At 33.6% G+C, this 18643-nt stretch overlaps 1 protein-coding gene across 3 annotated transcripts in view; it reads left to right on the top strand.

Annotated features, from left to right (window-relative positions):
- CycG (cyclin G) overlaps window positions 1-17357 on the top strand; it is a 50452-nt gene extending 33095 nt beyond the window's left edge. For all 3 annotated transcript variants that reach the window (XM_017611110.1, XM_017611113.1, XM_017611112.1), the window contains 5 exons: window positions 8045-9252; window positions 9395-9634; window positions 10570-10944; window positions 11050-11264; window positions 13938-17357. In XM_017611110.1, the coding sequence (XP_017466599.1) occupies window positions 8065-9252; window positions 9395-9634; window positions 10570-10944; window positions 11050-11264; window positions 13938-14013 (2094 nt within the window). In that variant the 5' untranslated portion in view covers window positions 8045-8064 and the 3' untranslated portion in view covers window positions 14014-17357. The remainder of the gene's footprint in view (window positions 1-8044; window positions 9253-9394; window positions 9635-10569; window positions 10945-11049; window positions 11265-13937) is intronic.
- The last annotated feature ends 1286 nt before the right edge of the window (window positions 17358-18643 follow it).

The raw sequence follows: 18643 nt of genomic DNA, 5'->3' as shown, positions 1-18643 counted from the left end.
TTTGATTTTGTTTTCCTTAAGTTGCCACTTATTTATGTAAATATTTTGTTTATTTTCAATATTTCAATACAAAAATGTTCGATATGTTTAAGCGGAAGCGCAAAATCGGGGTTTCTTTGCTTAGCCAGCATAACTGCAATAAATTATGATTCAACTTGTTTTAATTTTATTTCATTTGAAGAGTTAAATGACGCGTTTTCTATCTTGTGCTACAAGAGGGTTTCGTTTTCTTTTTTTAAGCTTTCATTGTGTTGCCGATAAACCACCTGCTTATTCATTGGTACTTTTGAAAACATTGGCTTGAGTGGCTTGGCAAATTACATGATCGTGCAAAACAAAAAGGTTTACATACCTACATGCATATATACATACATATGTATGCAGTATTAGTAATCGAAAATCGAAATCACTTGAAAATAAAAGGTTAAGAAGTGCGCACTTCTTAACCTTTTATTTTCAAAGTCACTGTACGCTGTAGCTCTGGTTGTTGCACTTTAAGCAGCGGCGTTGAAACATAAAGTAATCAGTTGAGTCAAGCCTTGTTTAGCTTGTTTTGGTGTATGGTTAATTTAAAAAATTATACACAAAAAATTAAGTTTAAATACATTTTTTTTTTTAAATGGTCTTAGCGCTGCAACTTTTTGTTATTTATGGTTAATNAGTTGAGTCAAGCCTTGTTTAGCTTGTTTTGGTGTATGGTTAATTTAAAAAATTATACACAAAAAATTAAGTTTAAATACATTTTTTTTTTAAATGGTCTTAGCGCTGCAACTTTTTGTTATTTATGGTTAATTTTTTTTTATCGTTTTCTGTCTGCATTAAGAGTACACATAATTAATTTTTATCAACAACAACACCTGTGTTAAAAACGGTTTTAGTACTCGTATTTTTAATTGCATCTGGTTTATATGTATGTAGCTACTGCGTCTTTGTAAATCTATTTTTTGAAGCGCAGTTGCATATAATTATACATACATACATTTATATCAGCTTGATATTTGAGCATAGACGCTGCAGTTCGTACATATGTGAGTATACTTGTACTTGGCTTTGCGCTCGAGTAACGCTCAGGGTTGCTATAAATATAATATCACTTGAAATGCTATATGGCATAGTTCATTTACATACATAAGTATTTTATGTGCATAACAAATGTCCATATGTATGTACATATGGATGTGTGTTTGTCTACGTGCTGCATGTTTCGCAAGTATGTACCTACATATGTATGTGCACATATTCTGCCGCTACGGTAACCTCCCGTACTCGGCTTAATTCGTTTGACTGCCTATTCAAATGCAGCTGTTCTAAAGCAGTTTTATTTTTAGGCAAATTTTTATCTATTATTCTTTATTTTTCGCTTCTTCTCAATTTGCGCTTTTTTGCGTTTAAAAGCAGGTTCCACTTTTGATTTTTATTTAATTTATGTAAATTTTTGTTCTTATTGCCAATTACAGTCAGACATGGGTATGTATGAACTGGTTTTGAAAAAATATGAACAAATAAAAATAGTATTGCATTTAAATATAGTTGCTTAAGTCGTGTGAGCTTATTTGTAGAAAAAAATAGAACTCGCCAATGCCATCAAAACTCGATATTTTTTGGGTTACACAATTCACATATGCAGTGACTCAAACAAATGACCGATTTGATTTTTTTTTTTAATATTCGTAATATTTTTCGAGCTAAATTTGTTTGTTATTGTTCTATAAAAATACCGCCCAAGCTTTAAGCAAATCTATATAAATCTAAGTTTCAAACTTTATACAAAATTTAGGAAATTTCAAAAAATATTCACCAAAATTTCAAATTTTTAATCTGAATCTTTAGAACATTTTTGGGTATGCAGTTTTATAACCTATACAGTTTTAGGCAAGTTTCAACCGGCTAAAAAATCGCGTTGTTTTTGAGAATTTTTATTTTTTTTTATTTAAGTTTATTGATCTTTTTTTTAATATTGCACAAAGTTTGAAACTTGGATTTACATGGTTTTTGTTAAAGAATGATTTATATGGTTTATGAAAAAATATTAAAACTTGTCAATATATGGTGCGGCTATAATTTTTTCGACGCATATATTGTGCAGATCTACCTGATTTGTTAGCTGAGCATTTTCTTCAAAGCTTAAAGCTTACTTTGAATACAGTTTATCGAGAAAACAGTCGAACATCATGCTATACTATATTTTTCGCTATTTTCCTACACTGAGTCAAAAGCACAATGGTTTTGTCAAGCAAGTTATGGTTTGATTTTTTCATGGTTAATAAGCCAATTGTAAGAAATGTGATTCAAGCTGTGTGTGGCTGAACGTGCAGACGTACTTGCTGTTATTTGCTGTCTTTTAGTGTTTTTTATTTTAATTTTTTTCTATTTTGGTTTTTCTTAATTACGAAAAGGCCTCTATGAAGTGCAAAACCAAATCAAACGACGAAGAAAATTGATTAAAGTTCAACATTTGGAGGCAGATTTATAAAGCGCCTGTAGCTCAGTGTGCAGAGATGCCTGCTATTATTTGCTAGCATTCAGAAGATGCGGTTTCAAATATCGTCAGAGGAAACTTGTTAAAATGGTAATACAAATTTTTGTTTTGTATCCCCGGATTATGAAAAAGCACCTGTGAAGTGCAGAACATAAACGTATTCAAACGAAAAAATCGATAACCAAAACTTTGATTAATGTAAGCAGAAGTTTGGTTAATATTACCAAATCATTGTTGAAAACATCAACCAAGGCATTGTTAATATTAACCAAAAATCATATTGATTCCTTTTCAAGTTTGAAATTGGTAATATTAACCAATTTTTGGTAGATTTTTTTCTCAGTGTACTCATTCAATCATTCATTCATTCAATTGCAATTTCTTGTCGTTTAGTCAATTAGCAATAAATATAATAGCCCGCAGTTATACGACGTAAGTGAAATTCTTTTTCAAAATTTTCTTATTGATGCAGAAATGTTCCTATAGCAAGAATATGCATTTCTACAAAAAAAAAAAAAAAAATAATAATTGAAAAATGTCGCTTACTTTTTTGCGGTTCGGGCTCGATATTCTATCACTGGTTGTTTTATATTTCCTATGTTTATATTCTATTATTGCATTAATTTAGAAAAAAAATCCCATTAAAGTGCGTACTACTCGCTTCACACCCAATCAACTGCGGCAAACTACAACTTCCTCTACTTTAACGTACGATATTTCCCGGTGGCGTAAAAAACAACGAGTAATCTACTCGCTATCTTACGCACTTACACGCGCCAGTATGTACGCAAGTACTACGTGCCTTCATTTGCATTTCATGATTTATTTTTAATTTTTCGCTGCCAGTTATTTATTCAACCTCATTTATTTTTATTGCTGTACTTCGAAATTTTGGTTTCTTTTATCTTCCAACTTGATTTTACTGTCGATTGATTGACTTTTCGCATATGTATGTATGTATGTATGTTACCTAAAGCGCATGGTAGACTGTCTGTAGATGTCATGCAGCTGTTAGTTGGGCAGTCAATCGCTCAATCTCCACTATATATTCTTGTGTAACTAATTGAATTGTTCGCACATGAAATGATTTATGTGCATATTCAGTTAACAGGCGCACAAGTTTAGAAGAAATCGACAAATTAAATACAAAATTGTAGTGAGTAAAATAAAAATGGCAAGCAAATTTGTTCACACATGCGTATTTTGGCTGCTTCAAAGTTTACATTATAACTGCAATTCATATGTATTTACATAGTTGCAAGTTATAGTTAGGCAGCACGCAATTACACATTGCTTTGGTTGCATACATAATTTCTTCTTTCTTTTAGGAAAATTTACATGCATTCATACTCTAATATACGCATGCAATGGAAAATAAATTACGGCGCATATATGTATGTATGTATTCTTTAAATGCTTAAGTGCATATGCAAGCGCTCCAGATAGTAGCCATTAACGGCTCAATCAGCACCACAGCCATTAGTTGTGGCCAGCGCCAACTCTGTGGAGTGCAGTNCTACCGATATTATTATCGCTTTTGTTATCGATATTTTTTGCTTAGTGTGTGCTTTTGTTTTTTTACTTGGATATGCTCTTAACCATACCACGTATTCTACGTTTAAATTTAGCGGCTGTATCTCCGATACAGCCTGCAGGCCAAGACGAAGGCGCTGGACTGTTCCTTTTTTTTTGTTTGTTTGTATGATTGCTGTTACCACCATTGCTGATGCTGTGCTATTTCGCTGCTGTGCTGTGTGCTTTTCCACAACCTCCGTTAGATAAATTGCATATAATGAAGCAACGAACCAACGAGCAAACAACTGTGAACGAGTGCTGTTTGCATTGCATTTCAGTGCATTTATTTTTTATTTTTTCAATTATTCGCTTTTTTCCCCAACAGCAGTGTAATTTATTTTATATAAATATGCATCTAACATAGTACATATGTATATGGTATGTATGTTTTCCGGCTTTTTTTTTATCCAACACTGGAATTGGTGCTCTTCTTCTTTGAGGCATCTGTTGCTTTACACGATGTGGATGGGAAAAAAGTTCATTAACTTGCTGGCCTGGCAACCATCAGACTTCACAATCTATCTACTCGTTGCTGCAACAGCAGCTTTGTGTCACGCCTTGTGATTTTCACACTTTTGAACTTTGACATCGAGGTTTATTGCTGCTGTTGCTATAGCCACTGGCTGTTTTTCGATTTCAATCACTGCTTTGTTGGTTTATTTCCATTTTTTCCTTCTAAACGTTACGTGCCTTTGATCGAATAGAATTCTGTTGATTATTTTTCCATTTCCTGATGTTGTAGCAGATAATAAATGTTATTTGAGTTGCGAAAATAAGCATTGTTTTGGAAGTGTTCATTACTAAATTTCAACTTTGCTACAATGAAAATAAAAAATAAAAATTAGCTAAATTCACTTCCAACTAATTTCTGATTAGAAAATATACTTTTTGCCAGAAAAATATGTTTTACGTATCACACGAAAAATAAATTTTGTATTTATTTTTTGTATGTAAACTACGCATTCGTTTTTAGCACTTTTCAAAACATTTCTAAATACATAAATCAAAACAAATTTGTCATTGAACTATTTACGTGTGCCCTTTACAGAAGCTATTTTTTGTCCAAGCTGCCAATGAGAAGGTTACTAATTATTACTTATTGAAGTTCAATCACTTGCCTTTTAACGCCTACTGCTGTCACTATCGCCCATCGCCTTTGCCTATGCCTATGTTGTTGACTTCGACCTCACTCGAATGCATAGCCTTGGAAATAAGTAAATTTTCTCAAATGAGTATTTTAAGATTATTATTACAATTTTTTAAAATAGAATTAGTTTACAAGCAAGCACAGGGGGGTTAATAACATTTACATGGTCAAAAAAGAAGTGAAGCAATTTGTTAAAATCATTAAGAAATAAGTATTTGTGAGAAGCAACAAAATGTCTTAAGCAGCTAATTTATGTATTTTCAATATTTGGGTGGTGTAAAAAGTCATACGAATTGATTGATTGTTCGGTTCCTTGATAGAAGCTCAAACACCAAACCCTTCCAAGCCCACCACACTGAGGGCACAACCGACCTTTCATTCCGTTGATTTTTGAGCATTTTTTTTTGGTCGAAGATGTTTCGCATTTTTTTCCATACAAAGTATATATGTTCGACGATTTTCTTTTATTTGTCAGCAACAAAAAACAAAACAAAAAAAAATGCCAAAAATCAACTGGATTATTTAGCAGCTTGAAATTTGCACTTTGTTGTACTGCAATTTAGTGGGCTACAAAACTGCAAACTAATTGCAGAATTTTAATAATTTTTGTAAAAATTTTTAAATGTTAATTTATTTGGTGTTTGTTGTATAACCAGCTAGACTTTTATAAAAAAATTATAAACATTAAATAAACAAAAGAAAAATACATAGTTAAAACTGGCCAAAATATCACACTTTTATTATTTCGTGGACAACTTTATGTACATATTTTAAAAGGCGTATTATGAAGCGCCAAGGTATATATGTATGTACATTAGGGCGGGTAATTTTTTTTTAATATCTTTGCGCGTATAGCATATAGGAAGATTCTATGTGTAATTCCAAGCAAATTTGTCGAAGAAACCATGGGTCTAAAATCACTTTGGAGTTTGCCAAATTGCAAAAATAGGTTTTGAAGAAAATTTTCACTTTTGCTCTTGTAGAATCCTTCTGTGCTATCGCGCATAGTCGAAAAAATCTCCCATACAACTTAACCCTCCCTAAAGTACATACATTTTATTTATAAATAAGGAAATCCTTTGTCACAATAGAAACAATAGGTATTAATTACCACCGTTTAAAAAGCTCATATCTTTTGTTACTCGGAATTCTTATAAAAAATTTACATTTAGGAGCTCATCAACTTCATGCCACCATTTCGTCTCCATTTCATTTAAAAAAGTTTCATTTTCAACTCCATATCATAATTTCGCTCCCTTTTTAATTACTTATCTAAATTATTTACCGCTTTTTTATTTATTTATTTTATAAATAATTCAATTTAAATCATTAATGCTGTCAAAACTTTACAGTTCCATTTATGAAAATTGTAATTTAATTTTCACACCTTACAGTTGCAGCACTTATTTCAGCACTTTTCTGTGTACATAATCAACACTCTTTTTTCCAGCTTAATGCAATTTTTTGCACTTTAATCTCATCCGTCCATGCAAATTTTCCACATTTTAATCATTTAAATTTTCTTTAATAATTTCTCCCTCCCTAAACAGAGCGTAAGTTTTCTAGGCAAAAGAAAAAACGGGATTTACACAAGTAACGCAAGAGCGAAAAACTCTTTTAAAGTGACAACAAGAGAGAGAGAGAGAGAGTGGCCGCGAGTCTTCTCTGCTACATTGAGCATTAATTTGACGCATATTTTCCAAAATTTGTACAAGAATCGCCAAAGTTCAAGTACACTGTGTTTCACACACATACAAACACAAAAAACAAAAAAAAATTATTTTGTAAAAGCGCAAGCGTTTATTATCGTAAAAAAGCTGCGAAGCTCACATAATAAACCTATTCTTCTGTGCTTTTATCTACACACTTTAATTCCGAGCGAAGTGAATTCCACATTTACTTTGGTATCACAATAATTAAAGGGACATATTTTATTTGTAATATTTAAAATATTTGTTAACGAAAAATCAGTTGAGGGTTTTGTTTGTTTGTTGCTTGCAAATTGTCTATTTTCCTCCAACCAAAAAAAAAACAAAAAAAGAAAATCAATAGAGGAAAGGAATTGTACGAAGGTCCTCTGTACGCAAAAGTAGTTTAGCAGCAGACATATTTTAACTGTTCCACTACTCTACTGTCATTGTGACCGGTGTGTACGACACAAGTAGCAAGCAATAAATTTTATTTTCGGTCTGTAAGAATAACTAAATTGTGCGCGAGTGCATTCATTTTGCAAAGGTTAGCCACCCACACCACATCATCCAACAACAACACAGGCATTAATCATCACCCGCACCACCACGACCACCCACCTGGAGGCAGCGAGCAGAAAACTCATATTTCGTTTGAAAAGTGGTTTTGTGGCGGCGCAATTTAGTTTCTTACTTTGCCTTTGTTTTTGGAGAATTTGTTAGTTTTGTAAGCGATTTTAGTTTTTTTTAGTCGCCTGCAAAGTGTGGAAATTCGATAGAAAGAAACAATTTTTAAGCTAAAGATTGAGAGAGCCCACCCATTGAAAAGACCGAGCAATCGCTTTTGTGGTGCTTCTTGCTGATATCGATTCACCTACCATAGAAAAGGTAGCGTAAGCTTAAAAGTTCAATCAAATCAAATTCTCCACCTGTGGCTGAAAATAAAATCAAACAAATTTTTTATTGGCCTGGTATTACCAAAATATTCGTATTAAAAAAGTATCTACAAAAATAAAAGCGACAAAAGCGCGCACAAGTCGTCGTCGCACATTTTTGAGCATTGCAATTTTACAAATCAGAAATTCCCAATTTGTAACAATAATTTCAAAAAATTTATCTTAAATCCAACAACGCATATTCAATTCACCAAATTAGGTACTAGGCCAGCCCTCACAATGTCTGTCCCTGTACGCTACTCTGCTGCCGCCAATTACGCCGTCGTTGATAGTGGTTTGTCAAATACTCTACAACAAGAAGAGCAATACGACCAATACCAACAACAACAACAACAACACCAGCAACAACAACAGCAACAGCAGTTGTATTGCCAGTTTGTCGCCAACGGTAACGCTAACGCCAACATCATCCAAAGCAATATCAATAACAACAATTTGAGTTTGGGTGGTGCTTGCAACAATTACGTGTACGTGAACGGCAACATAAACGGCTTTGAGGTGCAGCAGCAGTTGATGCAGCAGCGGTCATCGATGTCGTCGTCGGTTTCGCCAACAGCTGGATTGCCCGCCAACATCAACATCAACAACCATCACCACCAACACCAACACCAACACCAACACCAACACCAACACCACACCCCCATCGACAACAACAACGTTCAAAATTCGCCCTCAGCCATGGACAATATGAACATCAATAATATAAATGTCCTGCAAGAGGAGGAAGAGCATCATCATCATCATCATCAGTTACAGTATCATCATCAACAACAACAACAACAACAACATTTCGATAATCATTTGGCAATGAGCGCTGAAGCGTCGGCATGCGAGCAATCGGAATTGTCGTCGTCGAATGGTGGCTCGATGGGCGGTATGGCAACTGTGGCGGAAGCTACGAATCCAACGATGTTGGCAGCAGCATCAGCGGCGGTGGCGGCAGCAGCAACGGCGAATGGAAGCGGCATTAGTGCAGCAATGCACGAAGCTGCGGATGTAGATGTGGATGAGTGGAGGATGTCTGACGAGGGCCGGTATGGGACACCGGGTGCTGCTGGCTTGGAATATCAAAAATATGAGCTCGAACAACAACAACAACAACAATCACCTGCCAACATGATGAACCAACCATTGGAGTCTTCGTTAATGGACAATGAGAATAGGAATATGAATATGAAGAAGAACAACAACGCCAGCATCAATATGACGAATGGCAATGGCAAGAAGAATAGCAACAACAACGCTGCGAATACCGATGCCAATAGCGCCAATGATGCGCCCAACCCGACAAAGAAGGAGAACGAATTGATTGGGCTATCGTCGGACGAATTGTATCGTATGTTGAGCGAGTACAATGTGTTGCAGGATAAATACCACACTGTATTGTTGCTGCCGAGAGAATCCAAGGTGAGTTGTGCGTTAAAGAATTTCACCGAAGCATAGAAAACTTATATAACTAAATAAAACTCAAAATTAAAGAATCTAAAAAAAAAAAAAAATAAAAATCAACTTTTAATATTTTCACCTTTTTCCTCCGCCCCTTTTGCAGCGTGAAGTGACAGCCGGTGGACGTGATGGCTCCGCGTATGTTTTACGTTGCCTTAAAATGTGGTATGAGCTGCCCTCCGATGTTTTATTCTCAGCAATGAGCCTTGTGGATCGCTTCCTGGATCGCATGGCAGTGAAGCCGAAGCATATGGCCTGCATGAGTGTCGCTTCGTTCCATTTGGCCATCAGGCAGTTGGGACAAAAACCAATACCCGCGGAAGAATTAGTAACTATTTCTCAGGTAACACTCAACAAAGTAAGTGTCACGAAAAGTTGATGTTCATTATTTATTCAAAACGAAAGTATGTAGTCTAGTTTTTTTTTTCCAATTATGTATGTATATACACTGAAGCATAAAAGTCTAGACACAAGATATTTTTCGCAATATGTGCACAGTTTTTTATATTGAATTCTTTTCGCTAATTTTTTATAAAAATATAGTTCAAAAGCTCAAGAGATTTTCATGAAAATTTTAAATTTTTTTAATCGTATTTAAAAAATATTGATTATGTAATCTTGTAGCCTATATAATTTGAGTATAATAAAGTATAAGTTTTTAAGTTGCTAAAAATTACTGTTGATTTAATATATTATATTTTTTGTTTGCTGATGGTGTCACGCATTTTCCTCCATACAAAGTATGCTCGACCAAACTTATTAAAAATCGATGTAAAAAGTTGAAAATTTTAACAAAAATGTATTGAGTTTTTCTGAGTTTTGTATAAAGTTTAGAAATTTAATTTCTATGTTTTTTGTTGTAGTATAAAGTACCTATATTTCTATAAAAAAATAGCGCAAAAATTTAAAATAAAAAGTTTTGCACGCACTGCGTAAAATTCTCTGCGCCTAGACTTTTGTGCTTTAGTGTATTTAATTAGTAGCATTTAAAAAAACAAAGAAAATAAAACATAAAGTAAATCTCGCTTGTTCAACTAACAAAAAAGATCTACTGTAGCTGACAGCGCAGCGCAGTCGACTAGCTAGAGAGAGTTTCGTTAATTTTTTTTTCTATTTTCGAAGCAAACACTTTGAATAAATAAAGAAAACTAACTCTTCGGACACAAGCCTTTAACCGTATGTAGCGTAAAGTGTAGCCACTTTATAAAGAAAATGAACACTTTGATTTTCACCGCCATCGATTAATCGATATTTTGGAATTTCCCTTTCTTTCAACAGTGTGGTTGCACTGCCGGTGATCTGGAACGTATGGCCGGTGTTATTGCCAACAAATTGGGTGTTCAAATGGGCACCACACCGGTCACAGCCGTCACCATTCTGCGCGTTTTCTACGCACTTTTCCGCAACCTGGCCAAGGAGGTGTGCGACGAATTCTATGAATTCTATCAGCGTATGATCAAATTGGAAGATTTAGAAAATCGTTTGGAGAATTTGCTGTGCGATGTGAAGACAACCGTCATTACGCCATCAACATTGGCATTGATATTGATGTGTTTGCATTTGGATTTCCATATCAAAGCGTCGTACAAGCGCGAACGGCCCGAATTGAAGCCCGTATTTGAGTACATACTCTTCCTGCAGCAGTACTTGCGGGTAAGTTGGCTTGCCCACTAGCGTATTTTTAAGTCTGCCTTCAAACTATAAATATATGAATGTTAATTTGTTTTTTTTTTTTTTTGCTATTTTGATTTCCGTTAGATTCCCGATCGTGTATTCAGTTGCGGCTTCACCATTGTCGCTGACATATTGTCACACTACAATGGCCAGAACAAGCAGCCCTACAAGCAACGTCTGGTTTGGAAACTATCCAGCCGTACACTGAAAGTACTGCGCCCAACCAATCGTTTTTCAACCGATCTACCCACCATCGATGAGGGCCAAGCGAATGCCATGGATGACGGCTGTCGTTCAAGGTGAGTTTATGACAGGGGTTTAATATTTTTTTTGTTGTAGTTTAGTTCATCACAAAAAATTTAATCAGATCTTATTTGGCTATACATTCTTATCCCCATTGGAGGACATAGCCGATAAAAGATCAACACATTGCTAGAACTCGCGGAACAGTGCAACACGAGTAGGATTTAAGACCTATGCCTGCATATTATTTACTGGCTAAACTAAAGACCAGTTGTGGTCTATGTGAGGCATCGATTAAGCTCCAAGCTAAGCTAACTAAATTTAATTAGGCCGACATACAAGTTCTTAAAACTTTGTATTATTTGCTATTTACTGTGAAGAAGTTTTAGAAATAGTCTTTAAACAATAGCAGATGCCAAGCTGATATTTTTATATACATATGTTCTGGTAGAGGATAGCTAAACGATTTTTAATTTTTACTACCTTCAAGTTATTTTACAATTTACGATAGAAGTAATTATTCAAACATGCATAAAAAATGCACGACTTGTATGCCTTTCAATTCCGCATGTCTTATCAAATCTGTTATATTATTATTTCTGATGATTTTCTATAACTATCGAGGCGGAAAGAGTTCCTAAATCAATAGCTAAAATCAACAAAGTATTTGTGCCGCTCTGCCTGGTTGTTATCATATACATATATATATATATACATATGTGTGATCACATAAATAAATGTCGCCTTTAGGAGTCGATTCGGGAAAAATATTTTCAACAAAAATCTGTTTACTTTCGAAAGCTAATGTGCGTGTTTTCGTTTATCGGTGCTGACGCGTGTAGATTCGTCTCAACATACATTATATATAAACATATACATATTTATGCTTATATGTTTACGTAAATTGTGTATGCGCCCCGAATTTTGAGTACCTCCAGATGTGTATAGCCGAAAAAAAAACATGCAAATCAAAAAAACCAAAAAGTTTCGTACATATATAATGGCGAGAATAATTGTTTATGCGCCGACTTGTGTTGGGCAATTTATANCGTGATCTGTCAAATACTAATGCATGAAAATCCTAACCTCAAAAAAATCACCCGTTATTTTTTTGTAGGTATGCCTTTATATACTACATAAGTATGCATCATGTACACATCTATCTTTTCATTCATATGTACATACATACGTTTGTAGCTGTGCGAAAACATCCGCTTGTATCCGCACTACTTACCCATACGTACATACACATATTTTCTACATGCCATGTATGTTTAGTATTACTTTTTTACAACACTTTCTGGCAGATAAATATTGTGCTTTTGCTTTCGATTGGCAGCGGCATAAATAAGTAGTTGTGGTGTATGCCAAAAAAAAAGCAAGAGAAAATGCATACGCCGTTAAACAAAAAAGAAAAACGGGAATTTTTAATAATTGTGTATAGAGAAAAAAATATGTATTCTAGAAAAATTTTTTCCCTCAATCCCACTTGGCAGATCTTTTAAATATATTATTTTACTAAACGAATCTCTGCACTTCTTAATGCTTCTATCAGCAAATTCTTTGCGTTGCTTACGTAAATTTCTTTCATAAATACTTTACATACTATTTGTGTAGGTGTATACAATTCGTCATAGCTGCTTACGTTAATTTTAAAATTAAGAAAAGAGAAACTAAGTATTATCTTAACAGAGTTCAATGTACTCAAACAAGTCTTGCGATATATTTAAGTTGGCGATTTTTTTCAGTCCTTTTTTAAAATGCGTTTTATTCGGCCATTGGCGAACGCTACCAGCAAATCAATCACTTCTTATCATTTGTTATCAACGCCAAATGTTTTGGAAACTTTCATTGCAGTGTTTTTTTTTATAACAGCGGGTTGGAGAGTGTGGCAAATAGGTCGGGTAGGTGTAGAGCCTAATTGATTAGTCTAGTCGAATGAGTTTATTTTTTTTTTGCATAGTGTTGTTGTTACTGTGAAATTAGAGATATACATATGTATGTATGTACATGATGTTCTTTTTTTCCTATTGACAGCATTGTTGGCGTAAAGAAAACAAAAAAATTTTAAAGTATTTTCTTGTACATAATAATAATAACTTGTGTTTCATTTGCTCAAAATTTTTCTAAGTTTAGAGGTCAAGATCAAGGTGAATTCTTTTTTTTAAATAAATGACACGGTTCAACAAAATTTGAACGAGTTTGGTCTCGAAAACGGTAAACGACCATATCTTATAGATTGTTTTATGCTGATTTCAAGTTCATTTTAAATTTTAGTAGTTTTTGAGATTAAAAAAAAAAACTGTTGAAGTGAAAAAAGTGGGACAACATCTCAGCTGAGTTTGGTTTTACTTTTCCGTGATTTTTTTTCACTGAACTCATCGAAATGAGGTAGAATCCATCAGATGAATTGGATTTTCATTAATATGCTGTTTTATTTTCTTTGGTAAAACTACGCCCAAAAATTCATTTTTTTTTTAAATTGAGAAATTCGCCATTTTGCCTTAATTTTTTATTTTTTTTTGTATAGCTTAATAAGTACTTGACGGTGGTTCAAAACTTGCTTGCACCCACTCCCTTCGTCCTAGAAGAGTTTTGTTTTCACCGTCAGTCAATATTTTTACTATTTAGAATTGCTCGAATGGAAATTAGGCACACAATTTTTTAAATTAATTTCATTTTATTCATTACTAAAAAAAAAAAAAATATTTCTTCTTTTATTCTTTCAGAACCGAAAGCATTAGCTCCGAGGAGGAGGAGGATTGGCCAACGTCGCCTATAATTCCGATCTTTGAACAGTGTTAGTACAGTACATACACACGCATTACAGAATGCGATCAATACAACAAATTTTTGCTTACGAACTCAACACAAATAACTGCAGGATATTTTTTTCGGTTAGACGGTTTGAGTAGAGGAGTACGCAACAAAAAAACAAAAATACAAAAAACAAAAAGGAAGAACACAATTATTTGTTTCACACAGAGGCGCAAAGATGTTGTGTAAATTTTGCAATCGATAGCCAACGGAGAAAATTGTGAAGTGTAGCTGAAGAGCCGGAGTGCAACAGCGTCGGAACGAAAACTCAAACAGAAAATAGTTGTGAAATGAAAAAAAGACATCAACAACAACACATATCCTGCATAACAGCAAGAAATTAAAATCATAACAGCCTATTTGTTTTTTGGAAAAACCAGCAAAATAAGAAAAAAAAATATTTGAAGCAAGCAAACGGAGTTCAAGAAGAAGAACAAGAAAACAACACGGAGTCAACAGCAGCGGTTAAAGGCGCGAACAACAGCTTAAAGCTAATAAGGTTTTTTTTTATTGTTTTTTGATTTAACAAGAACACCCAAATCCCCCTCCACTCTGCGATGTGTGTATATTTTGCTATGCATCATAATTACGGAAGATTTTTAAATTGATTTTTATATATGTATGTATGTACGTACGTAAGATAAGAAAAAGATAGAGCGAGAAAAGGAAAAAGAAAAAAATATATTAAAATTAAATGGGTTAGGTGGCGCGGCGTATGACAACCGATGAGTCAGACAGTTAGAAAAGCGCGCGCATATTGTAGGGAAGATGTTTAATTCTCTTTCAAAACTTAAGGAAAAAAAACACGAAACAAACTAAAAAAGTTTAAAAAACAAAAAAATTCAAAAAATATATTACAAAAAAAAAAAAACCAAATAAATGTTGCGGACCATCATACCAAGGATTGATGCCGTTCCGGCGCATTTTTCGTTGATTGCTAGAAGTGTGGTAGCGAGAAATTCTTGGCAGAATTAAAAAAAAAAAACACAACACACTTCGAAATTATAATTTTTTTCTTCTAACAATCAACCAAATAAAATAAAAAACACCTAGAAACAGTTGGTAAACATGTAAGCTACGCAGCGCATGCCACTAAATTTTTAGGTGCGCATGCGCGGCTAGCTGGCACGTTTGTTAGCTGCTTTTTGATGAGATGAGCATGTGTACGCTCAGAGCGGTACAAAGCATTTTGGGTTCGCTCACGCAATTACAACAAAAAAAATAAAAATATATTCCAAAAACTAAAGTTTATCGAAAGAAAAACAAAAAACCCAAACAAAAAAATTATTAACTTTAACTAAGTAATTATCAAACAACCTTCAATTAATTTGAGTTCTTTTATGTTCAACCTATGTTTGTATTATGATTTTATTATAGTAATTTGTTCAATTGTTTCTGGTAGTAAGAATGCATAAATCAAGCAAAACTAAAATACATGCATAAATAGTATTTAGCAAAACAAAACAAAACAAAAAAAAATCAAAAACTAAAAAATTAAAATAGACAAAAATCATATTCAAATAAATTATACAAAAGCAAAACCAAAACGTAAATATATCAACACTACTACATATAGCAAGTCAATACTGTAATTGTGTTATCTCTGTAAACAATAAAAATTTAACTACAAATTAAAAACGCAAAAGATATACTAAAACTTCAAAATTACCGTTTTATTCCAAATTTCATTTCGTTTCTTCAATTGATAGTGATGCGGAACTTGTAGAAACCAGAAAACTTGCAAAAAAAACATAAAAAACTAAAAAGTACAAAAATATTTTATTATTAGCTTCAAAACAAAACAAAAAAAAAATAATGTTTATTTTACGTATAATTGATTCTCCAAAAAAAAAAATGTAAATTTAAATTTGATTATGACGCGTTAAGTTTTAAGGATAACGAGCTGGTTTTAAGAATTTTCAAACTGACGCCTACACTTAAGTTAAGAAGAAATCAAAGTAAAAAACGAAAGCTATAAATTTTAAGCGCGCCAGTTTGTGGCCCAAATTGTGTACAAACAGTATTGAGTAAATGAAAAAAAAAATATACTGCCCCGTTTTTGTAATCAACTCACTTCAAACCAATACTTCTGAACATAATTCAGGCCACAAACGCTAGCGATAGCAACTAATTTCAGTAAATAGAGCAGCAAGCATTTTGATAATTTCGATAACTTCATTTGAGGTCATAAAAATATGTTCTTGTTGAATAAGAGACGAAAAAATAACGAAGTCAAATATTTTTTCAAACAAATGGACAAACAAATACAAGTACGATCTGAAAGTATGTCCTTTTTTTTTTGAATTCATAAACCAAAAACCTTTGCTGTCTGGGGTTTGTATTTCTCAAGCGATTAGCTTTAAGACAGTCAGCGGTCAGACATTTCGAAAAGCACACTCCTTTGAAACACGAAGCGAGTTATGTGCAAATTCGAAATGCCTAACCTATAAACTATTATTCGAGTGAAAGCTAGCGGCACGCGGGTGTACCGAATACGCCGTCCGCCTACGCTTGCAACACTTCGAATGCAATAAATATTCCATACCCGCGCATGTATATATGTAAGCTTTTTTTCGTTGAAAATTGGCTTACAATCTTTAGCGCAATCTTTTTATGAGCCACACTTTGCGCTCAATTCGCCTTTGGTTGCTGCTATCGGCCGCCGGCGAGCGCAATGTTGTGCATTGCATTTGAGTTGCGCGCACTCTCGAGACTGGTACTCGCAGAGTTTTCCTTTGAATAGAGCGAGGCAGTGTGAGCTAGCTGTGACATGATTCGAAAAGGCAAAGTGTGCGCGCTTGGCGGTGAGCTGACTTCATTTGCTGCGCGCACTCGCATCTCATTTCGAACGCGCGTCGTCTCTCCGCTGTGAGGAATTAATTAATTAATTTTTTCAGCGGTTGAGAGGTGTTTAGTTTTCGCGGCACAGCTGTAAAGTGTTACAGTCGTATTCAAGTTGGAGACACAAGCCAAGTCGCTGCGGTTTCGGTTACGAATTTGCGGGAGTTCTCTTGTGATATCCTTCCTTCATTTGACTAAGCTTACTGTTATGTTGGTGATCTTACATGAACCGACGTGATTGCGCTCACACACAAGTGCTCCTCGAATCAAATTCAATTGAGTGATCTTTTTTTAATTTTTGCATATAAACTATTTTTGTATGCGAAGTATTTTTTTAGAATTTCTTTTTTGTTAATAATTTTATTTGCTAATTTTTAAGTATACAAACACACAAATGTAATACAACAATACATTGCAAGCAACGATTTGTAGCTTGTAAAAATCTTATTTTTCGAATTCCAAAAATTTTAAATTATGCGGAAGAAGAAGAAAAAGTAAAACCGGCGAACGAAAGCTCTAAAGCGCAACGATTCGCAGCAATTTTTCATATTTGATATTTGCCAAAAAGCAACAACTCAATAAATATGTATAAAGTGTGAGCATGAATATGTGCTGAGAGTATTTTAAAACTTCGAAAATGCGAAATTAGCAAAATGTAAGCAGCTTTTCCTTTTAATTACTTTTAATTACATTATGTAAACATGTTAATCATAATATTTTTTTTTTTTTTGGATTTGAATGGATTATGATGCATACAAAAAAAAAAAAGCGAAAGGAAAAATACACACAATAGTGGAAACTAGAAAGTATTTGCAAAGCAACTTTTAATAATTTGTTAGTTGTACGGGCATAACACTTGGAAACCATACATACATACATACATACATATTAAACTATATATACTTGAATATGAAATGTAAAGACAAGTGTCCAAACAAAAATTAAGTAAACAATCAAACAACAACAAAACACATTCAAGTGCATACGTGGGAATTTAAGTTTTGTTTTTTGCCAAACCATTTTTATTTTTTTTAAATATTTCGAATGATTTTATTTTCTATTTATTATTTTTTCATAGTTTTTAATAACAAAAAAAAAAAAAAGAGTGTGACAAAACGTACAGCCGCCTTGAGCAGTGGTTGCAATACAAACGCTTGCACTTAAAGAATGCATAGAGTTGCACTTAAGCACTTAAGTATGTATGTAGTTAGGCGCGTTTTGTATTTAAACATGAAAAGCAAATAACAATAACGACTTGAAATGTTCAATGTTTTTTTTTTTTTTTTTAATTTTTCTTTCAATTGTGAAATTGATTGTGTATGAATGAAGGAAATAAATATGCACGTGTAGTTGGCATTGTCGCGTATCATTTTTTTGATACCGCGTTAAAACACACATTTCAAATGCCAATGAAAAACTACTATATTTAAAAACCAAAACAAAGCGATTTTTTATTTTTCTACTTTAAGCGGAAAGTTTCGAAATCATAATAGGAAATTTATTTTTGATGTCTATACATCTTGGCTCTCGGTATGGGAAAAATTTGCGTTAACCCAGCAGAAAATTTATAATTGCAACTTCAGTCTATAAATGAACTTTTCTGGACCAGTTCACGTTTCACGCATTTCGGTATCATTTTGGAGCTATTTGAGGCCCATATCGGTCTAGTCCACAACTATATCACAAGACCATTTCTATACTACTTGTGGACCATTTGAGACTAGTTCTGGATTATTTTAGGGCCATTTGGGGATGCTCTTGGATTTGAATATTCGTG

The sequence above is a fragment of the Rhagoletis zephyria genome, unplaced genomic scaffold, assembly GCF_001687245.7.
Source record: "Rhagoletis zephyria isolate East Lansing unplaced genomic scaffold, Rhagoletis_zephyria_1.1 Rzeph_scaffold_00371, whole genome shotgun sequence".
Lineage (NCBI taxonomy): Eukaryota > Metazoa > Arthropoda > Insecta > Diptera > Tephritidae > Rhagoletis > Rhagoletis zephyria.
Note: the sequence above shows the minus strand (reverse complement) of the source record. Positions and strands in the feature narration are given on the sequence as shown.